The 21,234-nt window shown below is 37.0% G+C and overlaps 1 protein-coding gene across 4 annotated transcripts in view; it reads right to left on the minus strand.

Annotated features, from left to right (window-relative positions):
* Positions 1-20,985, minus strand: part of LOC110402371 (cytosolic carboxypeptidase 6-like) — an 865,976-nt gene extending 844,991 nt beyond the window's left edge. For 2 of the 4 annotated variants that reach the window (XM_021404383.1, XM_021404382.1), the window contains exons 1-3: positions 20,896-20,941; positions 5,986-6,000; positions 4,360-4,482 (exon numbers count right to left, since the gene is read on the minus strand). In XM_021404383.1, the coding sequence (XP_021260058.1) occupies positions 4,360-4,482; positions 5,986-6,000; positions 20,896-20,938 (181 nt within the window). In that variant the 5' untranslated portion in view covers positions 20,939-20,941. Of the gene's footprint in view, positions 1-4,359; positions 4,483-5,985; positions 6,001-20,895 lie in introns of all 4 variants that reach the window. The other 2 variants (XM_021404385.1, XM_021404384.1) reach the window with 2 other exon arrangements.

The raw sequence follows: 21,234 nt of genomic DNA on the forward strand, positions 1-21,234 counted from the left end.
GCTGATTGTGCAAGGAAGTCTGCCTGAACACTCACAGAATCCAGTAAATTACCAGTGTTCTCAGAAGGTAACATTAATTCGAACATGTAGATTTCAGTCTCTCCATGTTTTGTGGTCCATTTCAGAGCTACAGGATTATTTCTAATACCTCACAACGTTGTACTCTGGCCTGTTCAGCCATGCTTTTGGGCTTGGAAGAAAGTAATAATGTCACTGTTAGCTATAGGTCCTTCCTTTTATATGAGTCCTGACATAAAATATACTTCTGTAGCCTGCATAAGCTATGGTCAAACCCTTGAAGTTCCCATGTTTCAGGATTATTGCCGAAATCCTCTCTTTTGTAGAGACAGAACATTAGACTGGCACTCTTCATAAAAGATTGAACTGGCATCAGCACCATTAAAATACTGGTTTCTTTTTAAAGACCAAGACATTTCCTTCATGTTTTCTTTGTTCACTTTGCAAAACAGATTTGAAAGGTTTCATGTGAGTCATGTAAAATTAATAAAGAATTATTACCTTCTGCAAAAGAAAGCAAAGCTGTTACATAAGTTCCCAGAAGAAAAAAGCAGCTTTTTATCACTGGAGGATATTAGGGTTTATCATCTCCAAAAATTAGCAAATGGAAACAAACACTAGCCACAATACCAAAGAGGCCACTGACTAAACTGATGATATCAGAAATAACAAGTACTAAGACAACACAAGATGGTACGCAACTAGATAAACTAAAATTAAAAGTCATTTAGATCCACACAAAATAAAAAGCCTGAAATACCATCTTGCCCTGAAGATGTTAAAGTGCCAGATTCTCTGAAGAGCATCGAAGTTTGGGCCTGACACAATTAGGAAGGACTTCTTCATACAGCAGGGGTGAATACAACCCTTTCCTAGAAGCATTTTATTTTGCAAAATTCTCAGTTTTTCCAGAGCAGAGGATAAGAGAAACATTTACAGAGCACTGCATTGCTGGAGGATAATTTGATAATTTAATGTTTCAATGAACAATAGCAAAAAGAAACTGTAACTGACCCAAATTCATACATTTCAAATATGACATTTGTTACCTTTAAATAAATTCTATGTAGTGATAACTGTGTTTCTATTCCATCCCCCTTCTAACTCATGTTTCTTGTGAAAATCGGCATCCAAAAATTACATTGTGACATATAGGTACAAGAAATCTAAATTTCCATCATTTTTTTAATGATAATGATAAGTGAATGTGAAAAGTTTGTATTGGACTCATATATTCTTAAATATTAATGAAGACAACAATGAATATTCCAGTTGTTAGAACATTAGCTTGAACTGTGGGAACACAAATTCAAATTCCTTAGATATTTGCAAGTTGATTATATTCTCTCTGCCTTACTCCTCCATCTGTTATTTATAAGATAAATGATTCAACCTCTATTCTTTCTTTTCAATTATTTATTTATTTATTTTAGAATAAATATTCTTTCACTAATATTAAACTCATCTAGAGTAAGTTAAGTGCAAGCTACAATTGGGTTAGCTAGCTCATCTGAAAAGGATCTGGAGAGTATAATGGAACACAAATTTAATAAAAGTCAATAGTGCCATGCTATTGCGAAAAAGATTGGACTGCGTCACATAGCAGAAGTAAATAGATTGCAAGGCATAGCATGCAATAAAGTCTACAAGGTATTGGCATCAGCATATCTGAGTATCATGTTCATCTAGGATCGCCGCACATCAAGGAAGACATGGAACAGCTGGAAACAGTCCAGAGAAAATAAAGAATGATAGGAAATTTGGAAAATAAGGCCAGTGAGGAACTATTGAAAAAATCGCAGTTATTTAACCTGAGGAGTAAAAGGTCAAGGGAAGATAACAGCTTTCCACTAAGTCAAAGAAGAAAGGAATAATCTGCTTTCTGTACCTATAGTACTGGAAAAGAATTAACGCATTTTTCTCATTGAAACAATAAGTTTCCTATAATGAGCAAACAGCACCATCAGAGTCAACTGCTGCTCTCTCATTGAAACTTTCCTCACTGAAAGCTTCTGCAAGAAGGGAAGATAAGTATCTGTCAGGAGACGTAAAAGTAGTGTATTTTGCTTTTCAGTAGAAGAGTGGACTAAAAAGAAGTCACAACGTCTATTTCAGTTTGGTTTTTTTATGATTTTATAAAAACGAGGTCCCTCTAAATAGCAAAATGGGCATAGCTTTTCAGACTACATGAAAACACACCTCTGCCCCAAATTCACAGTCCTCAAGACTACTTACTACAATAATCACACAGTACAAAAAAAAAAGCATAATTAATAGCATTACTTTTATATGTGGCAATATTGTTCCTGTTTTCTACAAGTGTAATATTCTTTCTTTGTTCTGAAAAGATACATACTTCCATTTCTGCAATGTAAAATCAAAGAATCATTGAAAAATAAGTCTAGAAGGGAATCTTCAGTTCTTTCAACCAGATATTTCAAGAAAACACAGAATGTAAAAGTAGGAAAGCCACTAGTGGAATTGCATTTAATATAGCTTTTATTTTGAAAGGAAATCATCAAATTACTCTCTGGGTATCAATGTCCAGCCAGTTTTGCTTCATCCTATCATAGTCTCATGAGGATCATGATTACTTCCAGAGAAAAAGTCCAGCCTGCAGGAGTTCAGTGCTCTCAGCGTGGTCCTGTGTGGAGCCAGGAGGAGGACTCTATGATCCATGTGGGCCCCTTCCAAGTCAGAATATTCTATGATTCTATGAAATGCTGTATATCGGTCTTCGGTAGATAGTACAGGATAGATTGTAGTCTTAATAACAATGTGATCAAATATTTAATAATCAGTTAATTTGTTTTGACCCATTAAGTTACTGTAAACAATCATTTGGCTGACATATAACAATAAAGTGAATTTACAAATTAAGTAAACACATTATTAGTATTCTTGCTAATACATCGTCATCATGCAAAAAATAAATGAAGTTATTAATTTTATTCGTATTTCTATTTTGGAGGTGTCTGAATATGCAAAGCAACATCAGAAACTCATCATGCTACAGTGTAAACAAACACAGTATTTCATACAGCATCTGCCTCTACCACATGCTATAACTGTCAAATTAAGAACACTACCTTTGAACTAAATCAGAGTTTTATTTTTAAAATACAATTAATTCTATTGTTCAAAAATTGCAATTTCACCATCACAAAATTCTTCACATTACTTCACAAATAATTTCATGGCTGCAATTGATCCTTCTTTTCACTGCACAGCAGCTTCACACAATAAACTAAATTTCTTAACTTAGCCAATAGACTAATTTCATAAACTGTTTTCAGAATTAAAAATTCATAAACTGATAACTTTTCTGAAATAGCATCCAAAATATTTGAAGAAATGTGTTAATAATGTTTGAACTTTCAGAGATACACACTAGAAATAAGATACTCTTTAACAGTAACTGTGTCATTTACACTTTTTACACAAAATAATCAAAGAATTTAAATAACTCTATTCAATATTTATCCAGGAACTGGCAGCCCCTGTTCTACCCTGAGGCATGTAACTCTTCATAAAAACCTCATTTTACATGACGCTCTAGCAGTTTTGGCATTACTAGCATCTCTCATATAAACCATGCTGGAAACTATAGTTTATCTTGCCAAATGCCGTTTCTACATATGGTGTTCAACAGCACTCTGCAGGTCTGTAAGCCAGTAACAATAGGTGTAAGCTAAAAATCTGGAGATAAGCATATATGTTAACACGAATATTTTAACTGAGCTACATGTTCATATATATATTTATCTACATACCTCCGCACACATATAAACATACACGATTAAAAATATTATTTAAATTAATACACAAACTATAACTCTTGTAAAAATAGTTTCTCTTTCAATTTGAAATAGCTTCTTAAAAAGCAACTATGCTCCCACTGACATCAGAGGCAGAACTTCCAACAACCTCAGCAATACAGAATTCAGCCACAGCAAACACAAATAAGAAACATGTTTAAAGACAACCAGTACACATTTGTAAGATTTTTTTGACTATGTAAGGATGGGCTTGGTACTTTGCCAGGTTATCCTCTGCAGCAAACTTTAGAATTAATTTTTTAATAACATTTTTAATATCCTAAATCTTCAATTAATTGTCTACAAATACTGCATGTATAATGATGCATACAACACCAGAAGAAAACTCTTTTATGTATCTACATGTGACATGAATGAAATGTGTATCGTAGTTAATGAACTTCACATTCTTTCTTACATTTGGGCAGTCTGATTCTATGTCATACTCTGAAGTGAATCAGTGAGTAAAACTGTTTTAATACAAATCTTTAAATATACATAAAGTAATTCTGAAAATGCTTACCACTTTCAAAACAGGCATCAAATACAAGATGTCCTTTTTTTGGCTGTCCAGAATAACCAGCTGGGAGAACAGTGTACTTGTTCACGTTCCCTGCTATGATTTCATCACCTCCTATGTCACTACCTGTTGCAGCAAAAGCAGAAATAAAGCATGAGCATGAAAAGAAAAACAATTAAAAAAAAAAACAGTAGGTGGATACAGTTTTCTAAATAACATTGAATTCTCACCAGTCAATGAGCTCTTTCTTCTCAAAGTTCACTTAGGAATTTGAATAAAATAATAACATTGTACATGAAAGCTTCTCTAACAAACTACACAGCCTGTTCTCTTGCACTTGCCCATCCTACGGTTGAACACTTATGCAATGAAATTTAATCTGCAGCTGGATCTACTTGGTTTGACTGGAACTCTCTAATATACATATTTTGCGTAGATTTCCCAGAACTGAAATCCTATCGGAGCATATTCCTATGGGCATTAATGGGATCTTTTTCCTCTATCCCGCTGCCTGTTTTCGTGCATCTTATGTGAACTTAGAACCTCTGAAAACAGTTAAATCCCACACCTATTTGAAAATTTAAAGTTATTAGAAGGGAGAGAGAGATTCATGGAGAGGTGATCATGCAAACCTTGCTTTCTCAGCAAACAAGGCTCAGAAAAACAATTGGAGTAAAGAAAAATTTTAAATATACCTTTTTTTATTTCAAAATAAAATATATGTTATAAATTTTCTACACTACTGCACGATTTTTGTCAAAATACACCATTAGTGTAGATATTGAAAACCTTGTCCTCTCAGTCAAATTACACTGTCTAGTAAATTACAGTGTGCAGAAAATTCGTTTCCAAATAGGAATGCAAAAACACTGTGATTTTTTTTTATTTGAGAAATGCAGAAGAAAATAATTTAATATTTCTATACTGAATTAGACACGTTAATGAAAGAGATATATAATATATATAATATAATATATATATATAATATATAATGACATATAAAATAATATATAAATATAATAATATAATTAGCTGTTCATTCTTCCAACATTGGCTCATCATTTTCTGCATTACTTACTGTTTGGACAAAAATATTTGACAATAGAACAACTATATTCTGTGTTAGAGAAAACCAGAAGTAAACTTTATGTCTTCAAGAGCAGAAGGCGTATGATGGAATAATGGGATGATAATATCTTATTTCACTCTGATAAATACGGCTACTGAGGCTTCTAGAAATAGACTTTTGGTCTGCACTGATTTTTTGACATTTAAATGGGTTATAGGCAATGATGAATGTGACATAAAGCTCAATTTGTTTTATTTTTATATTGAAAACTATTTCACACAAATGTTACAAGCAATTCATATTGCCCTGAATGATGAAAACAGCTTATTAATTAAAAGTGACCTTTCCATACATAAATGTATTCCACCTCTTGAGGCAAAACACCTTAGCTGAGGTAACAAATTACATCAATGTGTTAGTGACACCACAGCTAAAGGGTCTGGCAGCCCTTCCATTATACACCCATATTTTCAGAGGTATATAAATCCCAGATTAAAAAATATGTATATCTATGTCAACACTTGGCATATAAATTTGCAGGGAAGAAATTTGAAACTTACTTTCTTTGAGAAGTCCTGTAACAGAACAAAGAGAATTTAGATCTTTTCTTATTTTATCATAATACAAAAATTGAGGAATTATATACTGTGTGCTATTATTTTTTAACCAAATTATTATTTGCAACCTCAAGGTTATTAGTTTCAGAATGAATGATTACCCATAGATAGCAATCTGTGGGCAACTGTTTTATCTAAATGTAAAATCATTTGCTTAATGATATTTCAGCTATGTGTTTTTTACTCTGCAGAGTCTAGCAGCATTGCTGATACCTTTTACTTGAAGTCTGGCAACACCAGAGGCAGACCTAGACTTCAACAGAGCGTCTGTATGTCTGTATGGCCATGGTCATGTCACTCAATGCAACTCATCCCTCTGAATCATGCAACCTCTCATTAATAACAGCAGCCACAGAAAAAGAATATCCTAGATTGCACTTCAGTGCCGCTTTGGTTAAGAGACTCCATATAACCATTGCGGTAAGTCAAATGCATCATTTACAATCCAACACACCAAATCCAAGATACAAAGAAACATTCAGGGAAAACCTGCAGACCTCCCCCAAGAATGACGGAGTAGCCAAGGATTGAAGTGAAAGATGGGAAGCGGGGAGCCAGCTGAGTATAGCAGCAAGAAGACTGAACTTCTCCTCTTGGTAAATGTTCACTTGCAAGACTCAACTAAAAATAATAGGCATCTTCCAATTCTTAAAAGATTGCTGGGAAATACCACTTAGATAAAGATGAAAGGAGGAAAGATAACATAGTATTGCCATCGTAAGACAATTGTAGGACAAACAGGCAGAATACTACATAACAGCATTATGTCCCATCTGGCGTGTCTCCCTTACCTGATAAAGAAAACATCTAAGCTGAGCTTGCACTGCTGTATTACGAGATGATGAGACATGGCTTCACAGTTGTGTGTTCAGCAGATGCAGCAAGTGCTGCTGATAATACATTACAATCTTTAGATGGTGAGAACCATGTTACAAGGTGTTGTAAGACCTCTCCCCTTCACAACTGGGGAGCCCCAAGTAGATGCTCCTGGCTGATGGCAAAGACGCATGACCGAACATTGTGGGGAAGGGAAATAGCGCTTCAATCTCAAATAAAATGATAGGGGAAGAAGAGAATTAACTGAAGAACATATCACATTATTCTCAAGAACAAGTTGTCCTTTGAAAAAAAGGTGAGATAAGACTAGTAAAGGCAAAATTAACTTAGCAAAGAAATTTTCTCATACTGTAGGTCTTATTTTGTCACTTATTTTTCTTACAGGTTGAAAGATACATGACTATTTTATTCTAATTCTTCATATCTTAAACACCTGGAGTCTCCAGCAAATCTCTAGGATTTACTTTTACCACAGTATTAAACTTTAATGGCAAATTTCTATCAAGAAAATAATCTGTAGGTGTATGAAATCTCTGTAAGTCACTACGTAAGGTTGTAAAATAAAATCTGGACAGTGTCTTTGGGTGTCTGCATTCATCACCATTGTCATTATGAATAAACTTCACATCAAAATAGTGAAAATGAACAGAATCAGTCACAAGGAACTGGGATTCTTAGCAGAAAGAGTTTGAAAACTTCCAGAGCTTCATACTATTCTCAAGTTCAAAGGGTAAAGCAAACAATTTTTAATTCAGGCAAAGCTGAAAACAGTATTTGCTATAGTAAACATCATGCAAATTTAGGTACATTTTCTAAAAAAAACTGCAGCTTCTAGAGAAAGTAAGTAATAGTTATTCCCCGCACTGGGTAAACAACGAATCCACTTCCAGCTGTGATGAACTTCAGAACCCATGGAGATGGCAGCAAGCAGCTACCTCCATGCTACATTAAGTAGAGGAGAGCACAGCTGCATGAAAACAGACGCAAAAATTTCCCTGGAAAACCCACATCATACTTATAATCAGGCTTACTGCCTAACAAGGATAAACAAGTGGAAGGGTAAGGTAACATGAAAAGATACAATAGCTGCAACTGAGCTTCGAGGAAGTGTTTTTTTAAATATTACATATGTCATCAAGGTGCCTCTGATCTTATTCTATTATCAGGACCAAATTAGGATTCTTGCTGTTGCTCACAAAAGAAAACTACTACTGCTTTTAAGTTACCACTCTTTACGATAATATGAACAAACTACTTTCCAAATATGCTGATTTTCATTTTAATTTTATCTCTTCTGTACAGTCAAAAAAAAAAGTTAAAAAAATCCATGATTCTTCACAGGAAATGTCCAAAACAAGCAAACTTGCTTCGCCTTTGGTTGTGAATCTAGTGTAGGCTGGCTCTTCTAATCAGTTTTGAATATTCTACTTTAGATTCTGATCAGAAGAGGAATTGAAATCTGAATGACACATCAAAATCAAGTCACTAGGTCTAAAATATACACTGTGAAAACTGAATTATTTTGGCTAAATTAATGCCAAATGGAGTAACAGTGCTACAGAATTTAAAAACCTACCATTCCAGCTACCATTTCTTCCCTTTCTGGATATTGGCCAATTAAGATGAAAACTTATACTGCTTAAGGATCTAACAATCAGATTCTCATCCTCCAGAGGCCAAGAGAAGTTTCCAAGTACTGTAGCAAAGACCTTCATCAGCATTGAGCAATATAGTTATTGTAAACTCACAAAGAAGTGAATATGGACTCTCAGTACAGTTTGCAATAAACAGAAATTTGCTCAGATGTCCAACAAAACCTCCTAATAGCTTCTAAACATAACAAGTCTCTAGATGAATGTTGGTCAGCTTATGTTTTGGACTAGCAATTCTTATGAAGGATATGTCAATAACAGTGTCTTCTCCACCTATCAGAAAACTGCAAACACTGTAATTTTATCAAAATTCTTTTATATCTGCATTTATATGGAAACCCCATGAAATCTATACTGTTAATAGCTCATGATGTTCCACTGTTCTTCACATATTTTAATTAAAAGATTTATATAACAATGTTCCTAAGCTACAGCAACACTGGTAGAAGTTATGTCTGCTACCAGATCTGAATGCTCTATAGCTATCCTAAAAATTCTACAGGCAGCAGCAGTCAGGAACTTGGAATTCCATTTCCACTGATTTCAGAAATGCAATGAAGAAGAAGAAAAAGCAATTGTCTTCACAACCACATATCCTGAAGGAAGGACAGGGCATGACCCTCAGAATCTAATCACACTGCATAGTGTTGTCAATCCGAAATTTACTTAACTCACTGTCTCTGTAATCAGAAGAGAAAAGGAAAAAATACATTAAGACTACAAATCCCAAGATTTTGGAAAAATACCCTACATGGTACGAATCTGTCAATGGTTTATGGGATGGTTCAGCCCGTTTCTGTGACTAATGGGGCGGGGGACCCATGGACCAACGCCCCAGGAAAGGGAAAAGGGAAAAAGGGTAGGGAGATGGGCCTAAAAACAAAACAGTAGCAATGATCTGAGGAGAAACAAACTAATTTACTAAATAAGATATTGGAATGCAAAGTAACACAATATAATACAATATAATTACAAATTAAGTTAATAAATGCAATAAAATAAGAGAGAGTGTCCAAAATTAAGGTAGGCCTTACTCTAATACCGACGGTGAGACAGCGGGGGAGCAAGATGCTGCTGGGATGAGACAGGACGAGAAGAAAGAACGTCTCGTGATCTGCAAACAGTTTTATCTTTCCCTCTGACCAGAAAATGGTAACAGGGTAGCAAAGTCCTCTGGGGAATGTAGTAGCTCTTCTCTTCTGAGAACCAGGTACATACACTACATGATGCTATGATGTGGAATACCAATAACCGAAAATCATAAAACCATGACACAACCATACTTGCTGTCTCAGGTTCAGGTACTGTGTGTCCATATTGTCCCTTTTGCCTACTTTACAGGTCAAGCAGAAGAAGGAGAATGTCATAATACTGCATTCTCTATCACAGCTTGGTCTAGTTCTAAAAAAATAGTAACATCTTGTATTGTTATTTAGAAACACAATTTGAAATGTAGCATCTTTACAGCAATTGTCACTTCAATTACTTTCCTCCCACAGTTTGACCAACAGACTGCTTGTCAAGAGACTGTCTCACAATACTAAGAAGATATTCATAGCCAAGAAAGCATACAAAATAAAAGACAAACACAAGTTTTGCAGAGATTACCAGGTAAATTCTGAGTTTTGCAAAGGTTCTGAAACTACTCAGGAAAAATAAACTGCCAGCTCATGTTATCAACTAGAAAAAGCTTATTGTATGTTGCATAAATAAGAAGCATCACCATTACTTGTTTTTCATTTTTGTGTTTTTTTACTTCTATTGAACAAGCTAGTTTTTCCACAGAGGCCACCAGGCAACATACCCTCTTAACCTTCTAAATGCAATTCTTTGGCTAATGCACCATTAACTTTTTCTTTTGGTTCAGAAGGCCAAGTACACCTAAATACCTCATGCTTCTTTAGAAATACATGTCCACTCTGATATACTTAAGCAGAGGTATGGCATCCAAGCTGAGAGTGGAAAAAGCATGTCAAAGCACAATGATCAGTGAAGGTGTTCTCATGAAGTCTCTACAGAGGGCTTGGTAGTACTGCAAAGAACACTTTGCTTGAGTGCTCATTTTGAGCAGACAGTAGGCAGCCCGAAGGGAAGCAGGAACAAAAAAGTACATAAAGGTGCTTTGCCCATGACAAAGTTGTCAACTTACTAGCTGATTAAGCATGAAAAGATGATGAGAAATCTATACTATCTAGTCCATTAAAAAAAAAAAGGATCCAAATAGAGATCCAGTTATGTCCAGGGTCATTTACACCTCCTTTCTGAAACAAAGTGAAGAACAATGAACTAAGACAATACCTGGCTCTGAACATTGATTCCTGTTTCCAGCAACTGGTATTATCTTGTGAGTTTATAGGAAAAGAAAATATGACTTTTTTTTTTTTTATATGTAATATTTGTTTCCAGTCTTGAACCTGAAAGTGTAACTTCATTATTTACTTCAAGAATATTTATTTATTATCTAAATGTGGGCTATCTCCAAGGATATATATTCTTGTCAGATGCAGATGGAAATTGAATTTTTTGTATCCCTTTAGTGAAACCAAAAATCTCCAGGAAGGTATGAACAATTATTCTATATGAAAGGAAAAAAAAAAAGATGCAAGTAATGTTTCAAATGCAGTAAGCAAGAAAAAATAATATCCATTACTCTTTTTACTGTACTTACAATTTCTAACCTCTCCACTGAAACACTCATCACTCTAAAGGAAAGAAATGCTGAAAAAATTAATAGTGCTAAATATGTTAACTGAAAAATGTGTTTATTTAAAAACATTGAAAGAAACAGTGAATTTCATCTGATACACTGATTTATTCTTTAACAAGTATTTGGCATTTGATAATATCAAAGGTATCACATGATGCTACAGTTGCTATAGTAGCAATACGTCTTTAAACAAAAAACAGACCAAATAAAAACATAAAACATACAAATTGTAAGAAAAAGTGTGATGCATCACATACATCTCCAACTAGCAGAGAGAGGAGTAAATAAGCTACAGAACTCAGCTAGTCCTCAGAACTGCATCCAAAAAAAAAGGCAGTTGTTTGAGAAAGTCCATCCTTTCTGGAAGATAGGAAACAACTCAGGGAATGAGGACCACATATGAATAACTGGAGATGATGAAATGCCAGTGGAAGAGTACATAGGAAATCAAGTTTGAGGTCAGCAAAAGATTAGGGGAGGGAAAGAACATTTACTTCCAAGGAAGAGGAAATAAGGATTCAATGGCATGGGGGGAAACTGAAGAGCTAAAGCTGAAGCCCTGTAAAATACTACAGATTTCTTTCTCAGGATCTCATGCATTTTTGAAATCTATAAGCAACTGGTTTTCCAAAGACAAGGATTGCCCACGACCTGCAAAAAATACTGAGTCAAAATATGCATACAATTGCAGGGTTTGGAAATGCGGACAGTAGAAAATGTCAGGTAAGGGCAAAAGCTTGTTATACTATCCACAAAACTGGAGAAAGAAGTTGGAGGCTGAGCTTCTTAAAATGCTGTAAACATTTCCCATGTTGCATAATGTGGGGGAGGGAGGGGGGGGAACAGTTTGTATGCACCTATTTTCATAGTAACATGGGGAAGATGGAAGAAGTGGCAGGAAAGGAAGAGAACAATCGACAGATACACGGTTCCAATATCTGCCCCAGGTATTGAGCGCTGAATAAAAGCAGGATAACTAGCTTAAGCTGTCAGGTACACTATTCAGACACATGTCTATACTGGATATTTTCAAAAGCCTTTCTTTGATAAAGTTTTTAAATGCAGAATGACTACCTACCAAATGCTTACTAAAAGATATTTCTGAGTAACCTCAATAGCATCATCCAAAAGATGTTGATTCAGCTAGTTATGGCTGAGGCAGACCAAATTTAATTCTAAATGCAGAAGGATTTCTAGAGGCAAAGATAATCCATACTTACACTGATAAAGCAACAGCAGATCTGGCCTACAGACTATGTAGTACAATCATATTCTATTGCTTTCAATATAAGAACACTACATCCTATGGAAGTCTTTCAAGAATATTGGCTAGGTTATAAAAGAAAATTTTATCAACAGTATTTTTGCCATTTATGAACATTGCACCTTTCAGATTGACTTCCCAGCACTTTTGCCGAGAAGTCTGCTGATTTTGCAGGGGCTTTCCAGACCTATATTTGAAGAGATGTCCATACCATATTTTGCTGGACAATAGCTTATCTGCTGAGAGCCTAAAAAGGCCTAAGAAAGCCAGCTATAGATGGGATGCTGTGCCCAAGATAAAAACCGGACTATTTGAATTCATTCAAGTCCAGCACAGAGGTAATACAGCTGTGGCTTCTAGCTTGGATCTGGCTTTTTTCTCATTCCCAAGTATTCCCCAAAAGCCATCAGGTGTTGTACTACACCAAATCCATTCTTCAGAGGTATTTTGGTTTTTTTGGCATCTATGGTGTGGTTGCAGTAAATTTGTTCTGGATGGACCAGTCCAAATAAAAAAAAAAATTTGAATACCACCAAGTATGTCTAAATGTCAAGAGGCACAAATCCAGTTCCTGACTCAGCCACTGACATCTTTATGCTGGCAATGAATCCTTGGCCACGGGAGACAGCTTTACTATGGTGGCTCCACCAAGCACAAGATCTTATAGGCGAGCACATCAGCAGCTGTGCGTAGCACCACCCTTCTCTTCAACACCCTGTATTTCACAAATGATTGGAAGAGAGATAGTTGCATAGTGCTCCAATTGCTGGGGTTAAGTGAAACAAGTGAAAATTGGGCCATCTGTAAGTTCAATGACAATTTCCACCCTGTGTATTACACAACATAATTTTTGCATCTTTCTCTGGGTTGAAGTTCTATTTTCCCTTGGCTCTTGAATGTGTACAATTTAAAGATACGGTTTTATCCTTTCTTCTTGTTTATTTTTTGTTTAGCAGTAGGCATGTCTTCTGTCAGTCAACAACAGTCTTGGACACAGCAAGAAAGATTTTGATTCCTGCACTTCAGAGTTAATTTTTTTTAAATTAGAATACATAAAAACAATTTGGGGATTTTGGTACTACTTTTGGAATAACTTTTTTCCCCAAGGTTGTTGAAATTAATTAACTATTAATTACTGCCATAATTATAATTACTCACTGAAACAATTCCTGTAAATTCTTAGTTGAGAATTGTGTCTTTCCCTCTACTTTCTGAAACAGTTGATTCCAAAAAGCAATAGTTTTTAAGCTATTGAGGATTTCTTCCACCCAAGTGCTGCCCACACAAATAGCTGAAATTATTCTTTAGGTAATAAACACTACAACATAATCTAGAATTTCAAATCAAATTAAATCATTAGGTCATTACAGTATTTTATTTTACTCACAAAGTGTAACCACTGTGGAGCAAAAGGTTTAAGTGTTGTTTAAGAATTCCTGTTTTCTAACATAAAAATGTCAGCAAAGCAAATTTGATCCATTAAGTCTCTTGCATCAGCAATGTAGTAACAGGAACACTACAGAGAACACTACTATTACACCATATTCAGCAGTTTTTTAACTAAGCAAATGCTACACTGATACAATATTTATAGGAATGTGAAATGCATACAAATTATTTCAAATATTCAGAACACAAACCAAAATTCTACCTACTTGAAGGCTTACACAGAGAAAGCTCTATGATCAAATTACTATTCTTACTGCTTAGAAATAAAATAACTACCAGATATAATGTTATTCTGTGTAGTTACAAAACATCTGTTACTCAGCAGTAGGACAGACTGCAGGTACAGGTAAGCAGTCCAGAGGCAAGTTTATCTCACAATCCTATTTCACTTGGACAGGTTCCCTAAAATAACCACACTGACTTTGGATTTTTATAGGTTATTTAAGGAATATTTCATTCATCAAGTGTGTGCTATCTTACGTGCAGATTATATGCATGAAAATATGATAGCCACTTGATAGGTGTTATCCTATTCTAAAGTTTACTGTAATCGCAGAGTAGCTTTACTGCTTATTGCAAATGAAAACACATCAGCAGACCTGTAATGAATCCAGTTGGGCTTTCTTTGGAATGGATTCCTGCTGTTCTGCTCTAGTGCTTCACAGGAACTGATGTTCCTCTTGCTTTTGAAGAGATTGAAATTCAACACATTTTTCAAGGTGATTATGAAACAATACGTAAAAGCAAAATCTTGCCAGTTCTCATTCACGACTGAGAGAGCCACTGCTTAGTAAATAGCTCTGTGAATTAGCAAGTAAATGAAATAAAGTCAGCTTATTTATGTAGTAATAATATTTCAAGATAACTATTTGCTACCCACACACTCTTCTTTATGGTTGTTTTTTGCCACTACAAATCTATGAAGTTAGCCAGTTAACCATGCTGCAAGAATAGGGACAGATGTATTAGAAAATGTATGTATCACATTGTATAAATGTTATCTCTAACCTTAATACGTTATTTATCCTAAACTAGTATCAATCATGAAAACACATTACTACTATACATACATATCTGAATATCTTTACTCATGAAAGAGTTGTGCTAACAATTTTGACATACAAATTGTAAAAATACTATTAAAAAAATATGTATATATTTCCAATTCTAGTGTTAAAAAGTATGGCACTTCAAGGTTCTTAAATGACAAACTTGCCCTCTGTGGCACTGTCAAGAAAATAAGGAGTTGCTGAGACAACGTGACAGGGAAACTGAGACATGGGGCACATAAATGTGTACCTACAGCCAATTCTCAGTTACTTGTAATTTGGTTTACCTCTATCGTAGATTAATTGCAGGCACAGCTTGAGGCTGGAACGACTTATTATCTCAGGTACAATGCAACCTAAACATAGCAATTCTGTGTCAAAGCTCTGCATGCCAACTACATTTGGGTATTACTTGAGAAACCTGAGCTGGTTTCTATAGAATCACACAGTTCTGGAAAAGGGCAGCACAGTTAACCCTCCAGAAACTAGAGTGATGTAGCATGGTGCAAACAGCCATGTTTGCAACCTGCAGCACCGCTGCTGAGCAGCAGCAGCACTGCTGGATCTGAATGATGCGAGCACTAAATTTCTGTACCAAATTCTTCTCCATGTCTTGTAGCACCTGATTCATCCAGGGTTTGGTGTTTTCTGTTATTGTGGTATCCTAGCTCTTAAAAACGAAAAACATAAAGATGGATGATACAGTCCTTTCACTCTGTTGCTCTTATTCTTAAGCAGGTGTTGCTGGAGGAGAGAGGAGCAGGAGGAAGGAAAAGGCTAGATAAGTTGCCCAGTTCTCTGAAAGATAACAGCTATCATTACTAGGTATCCCATTTGGTAATCCTGCTTGTGCTGCAGATCTGCTTCCCAGTCCCAGTGGCCCAATGAGATCAAGCCAGCAACCTTTTAGCACAGGAAGCTGAATGTAAAAGCTATTTTCATGAACTTAAGCTGGACTTAAAAAAATAGTAACGCTGTGTAGGCCATATAAATGCATTCTGAGGTTGACCTGGTTTTGTTTATTTTGTTTGTTTGTTTGTTGGGAGGTTGGTTGCTTTGGGTTTTTTTTGGCATGAGATTTCTGAAAATACAGTGACAGCAACACTAAAGAAACTTGCAGAAACTTGTTCTACAAATTTCAGTATAAAACCTATTTAAATTCTCCATATGTCTCATTTTACTTTTTATAAATTCAAAAACCTTGTCTCACAAGTGCTAATAATTAATAGGGTGCTTTGAACTTCTCTGAAAGAAAAATGTTGGGAGGCTTGAGGTAAGTAACTTTCAAAAGCTTTGATTATCTGTCAAAGAAAAAAGTGTTTGAAATATGGCTAGGAAATGGTAAACCATTAAGAGGTGGCAACTGGAATACCCAACACATTGCTGTTTCTCTTTCTTTTTCTGAAATTATATCTTCTGGCTGTATAAAGGCTTCATTAATATTTCTCAGGTTTCCTTATATGGCAAATTATGCAACAGAACATGATCAAAGCTATAAGCACCGAAAATATATTAGCAGCTCTTCTTCAGCAAATTCTTCCAGTGGGGATTCTTTCAACTAGATAACTTAAAAAGTGAGAAATAAGGTGAATATCAATCTAACATTAATATACTGTAATGATTATTATATTATTTTTCTGTAGCAACAATTATTCATCTCTGTAAATAAAAAGCAAAGTAGCTAATGATCTTAGAGTGCTTAAAATTCACTAATAAACTTTTATGTGATATCTCCATGACTCTGATATGCCTTAAATAAAGTACCCATGCTGTCAGTAACTTCTCACAAATGTATTTGTTGAACAAAACATATCTTGAATTTGTTTACAAATACATACTGCAGCATTTTATAAACAACTGCAAATTGCTCTTTACCATGTGGAAACATCTGCAAGTCTGGGCCCAGTACCCTTATGGATTGTCTGACTTGAATTCTTTTCCTGCTGATAGGAGGATACAGGAGACAGATGCACTACTTTTCCCCAACGCTGGGATTCAGTTGTGCATACAGACTAGTAATCTGCAAAGCTACATATTTGTGTAGGTTAGGAAATAAGCTATATTGTTTATATACACATGAACATTCAGAAAGAATTTAAGAAAGCCTAATTCAATTTAAGAAATTGAATTTGCCTAGGAGAGCAGAAATACCAGTGACATTTGGCATCATTTTAAAGACTGAGACTACAAGTACTAGTGTTAAAATAGCTAGGTAATTTACCCTATTTTACATTTCCTCGTGACAAAGCTGAGGAATGAGAGTTCAGTTTCCCATAAGGATTATATTTAAAGAAAAAAAAATGGCTATAGAACTAGTTGTCTTAATTCAGCTCTTTATTTAACAACTAATGCCATCTAAATGAAAGCAGGAAGTTCTCCATACTAGAGTGCATTCATACCATACGCGATCAAATATTTTTCAAAGAATAATTATTCTTTGAATAATAAAAAGCTCTCCTTCAAAACAGCAACTCAGCACTATCACATCAAAGTCAGCTAAATACTTTCATTTGATCTTTGTGTTCAATTTATGAGAAAGATAAAGTGATTATGCAAATATTGATAGAAGTCAGTTTACAGGTTAAAAAATAAGCAAGTGCAGGGATTCCATACTCACTCAGGCCTGTTCTTAAAGTCTCCTTAGACAATTAATAAGGTCATATTTAAATTGTAAGAATAATGTTGATCTGATTTTTAAAGAAACTCAACTGAACTGGCCATCTTGCTGTATCCTGTATTTCTAAAGGTGTAAGACATCAAGGGTTGTTGAGCAGAACACTAAGAAGGCAAACCAAGAAGCACATGGAAGTAACTCATTAGTCTTAGTTCCTTCCATTCTCCTGCAGACTTCATCCCAAACTTGTGACTTGGAGAACCCAACCACAGAAGCTGACAAACTTATGGCTTATTGCAGAAAGCTGATCTGAGAAGTTCAGAGGAACCAGCCAAAAAAAAGGAGTTGATTGCAATGGGATTTGCAGCGCCCTAACCAAATATCAGAACACAGGAATTATTTTAATGGATTAGACCAGATGTCTCCCTAGTCCAGAGTGCCCAGTACCAGAATATGAACACTGCAGTAGACAGATATGAAGTAATCTACCTTCTGTGTTAAATCTCAATCTCATTTGAAACACACAGATTGGCTTAAGCTGGGACCTAAAAAATAATGCTAAACGTGACAGCGCAAGAAGGGTTGACAGCAGACTTTCTTTTGTACTTCATAGAAAGGTGAGTGTCCTCATCGTCCTCCCCATGGGAAAAAAAAGAAAAAGCTTACAAATATGCAAAATCTACTACAGAAACAAAAATTTTCTACATGAACAAAGAATTAAAATATTAAAAGATTTTATAAAGAAACAATAAGTACAATGACCAGTGTAAGAAAGATTAACTTTTAATATCCTAAGACACAAGAATAAGGAAATACTAATAAAACTGAAATACAAAAGTCTTACATAATAAAAAGATATGTTTCCCATAAAGTATAATTGATATACAGAACCTCTTGACATGGCATATTTTCAAAACTAAGTTTAGACAGGTCGAAAACACCTCAGATGTGTGTAAGCAAACAAGGAGAAGAATAGCACTTCCATAACAAGTGATCTGTGTTGCTATAAAGCACAGGTAAGTTACCTTCAGTCTTACTGTACTGCAGTTTTCCCATTTGAAAATTAGAAATAACAGTATTTCAAGATGGGAAGACAGCTATTATTTGCATCTTCTGACTCAGGAAAAAAAACACGGTGTATTTGCAAAAAATGTAACAGCAAGTGTAACATAGCCACACTGGTTAATCAACTGACATGGTTTGAACAATGTTGTCCTCTGATAGCGTTGTTCTCCCTGCAGACACACAGAAAAATTTACATGTGTGTAAAATGCATGCTTCAGAGCTAGACTCAGATCTCCTCAAGAATGGCCCATATCTGACAGAGCATGATGACACTGGAAGTAGGATATACCACAAACAAGAATATTCCCTAACTTAAGTATATGACATCAGTGTCAGATACCTAAACTAGGGGTGGGGGGAGACAGAAACTTCTTCCAGAGCCCACCTACTATGCCCTCTCTAAAAAATGGGCCAAGACCACAAGTTTGTTTCATTCAGTTTCTTCAAGCCCCATGAAAATGTTATAGGTCTTTTTCCTATTTTTGTGACTTTTTGCATTTGAATTACTCATCTAGTTACTGCAGACAGCAAGGGGCCCACAAATTAGAGCTACAAAATGGTCAGACAGGCACTGAAAAATTAAAATGAACACATATCAGGAACATGCAACAAAACTTGATTTCAGCACAAGCTCATGGAACCAATGCATTTACAGGAAAAAGATGGATAACCCAGCTGCAATGGACAGATGTGAAAAAATTCATGACAGAGTTAAAAATAAAAAAACAAATATCGTAAAGATACAGATTTAAAGAATACAGCAGGAAACACAATGTAAAAGTAACTTTATGAAATCATCCAGAAATAGTGAGCAAGTTCTACTATGTTATATAGAAAGTTACTGGCAAGCACATAGGCATAGGTGGATGAAGTTTGTAGGAAAGCTGACAAAGTCAAATGGCCACTGGAGATGCGGTCCGTTTCATGGTGCAGTCAGAGCGGATCAGCTGTGTTTAGTACAGTGTTGCACAGCAGATGAAACAAATCACCTGCTCCACGGAAAGCTTAATGTATAATAAACTTCTCAACATGGTTTCAGGGGTTCGTAAAGAGCAGGCTTGAAACAGACTGGAAGTTCAAGAACCTTAGGCCAATCTATTCAGATACAGCCCTCGTGGTATTGTTTTCCAGAGTACACAGAGTACACAGAGCACTTCACATATTTTTCACTTTATTTCACCTTGAGTGGTCCAAAAATCCAAAGTCAGTTTTATGGATAATGCATCTTCCATACACATGGAGCCACTTCTGAGGGAGAAAAGCACATGCACAGCAGCTAACACAGCAGGCAAGGAAAATGAGCTTTTGGTCCAGGAATCTAGGTAATTCACATGTATGACGCTGTGGGGTATTAAATACTCAGAAAAACTGTCATCACCTTTGTTTCATCCTCACAATGTTGATAAATTTTTATAAGTTATTTTGGGAGCTTTCAGAAAAGACCTCCACTGTGTTTTGTTACAATAGGAGAGACCCCTGTACCTACAGAATCCATTTCACATATGAAGAAGCCCAGAACTTGAGTTTCATCCACAAACTTATCCTCACACACACAGCCAGAGCTATTGCCAGTGGGGTCTGAATGGGACAATCACACTTCACCCCTCGGCTCGAGCCCCTGACAGCACAGCGCATGCCATAAGTGAAGCGCTTCTTACAGACCCAGGGACAGGGCAGGCAGCACTGCAGGTCAGCCCAGAGCCAGCAGCATCGTGGTGCGGCTTCAGTTTCAACCCTCAGCCTTCACGTCTTATTTACTTTCCCTTCTAGGTAAAGCGGGGTAAGGTTTCCTGTGTGAGGGCACTCCCGCCCTCCAGTCTTTGCTCTGCTCCTCACGCCACCGCTTCGTTCCCCGCGCGCGGCGCTGACCGCCCCAGAGAGCCCCGCAGCCGGAGCTGTCCCCGCCTGGGTCCTGAGCCAGCCCGGGGCCCTTCCTCTTTCCCTGCCCCCACGGCCACCTCGCCCCTGGAAGATGTCCCTCCGGGGATAGGACCTTCCCCTCCTCGCAGCTCCCTGGGCAGGGAGCTCCCTCCCTGCTCCGGGCCCCCTCTGCACCTCAGAGCTTCCCTCCCTTTCCCCGGCGAGAAGAGCTCCGTTTCCCGCACTCCAAGCGGGACAGGCCTTCTCCTCCCTGCTGGAAGCCCCTCGCCTTCACCCCCTGGAGATGGGGTCTCTTCCCCTCTCCCCCCGCCCAGGCGCCTGCGGCTGGCACTGACCCGTCTCTGCCGTCCTGCTCCTCTCCGCCATATTTGTTGTCATCCCCTCACCGCCCCCCCCCACGGCGCGAGACGCTGCCTGGGCGTCGCCATGGCAACGCACGTCACCGCCAGGGGAGCCCCGCGCTCCCCCTCAGCCCGCGCGCAGCCGCCATGGCGCGGCGGGGAGGGAGGACAGGAGAGGGACCGTGCGCTGACAGGGCCCCCCGCCCGGGAGAAGCCATCCCGGAGCGCAGCCAGCCCGAGACCAGGCTGCAATCTCTGGGCTGCCGCCGCCGCTGTCTCCCATGCCGGCGGATGGGGCGGCCGTGCGTGAGAAGCGGGCGCTGCGCGCGGGGC

Source organism: Numida meleagris, chromosome 7 (assembly GCF_002078875.1).
Source record: "Numida meleagris isolate 19003 breed g44 Domestic line chromosome 7, NumMel1.0, whole genome shotgun sequence".
In the NCBI taxonomy this organism is placed as follows: Eukaryota; Metazoa; Chordata; class Aves; order Galliformes; family Numididae; genus Numida; species Numida meleagris.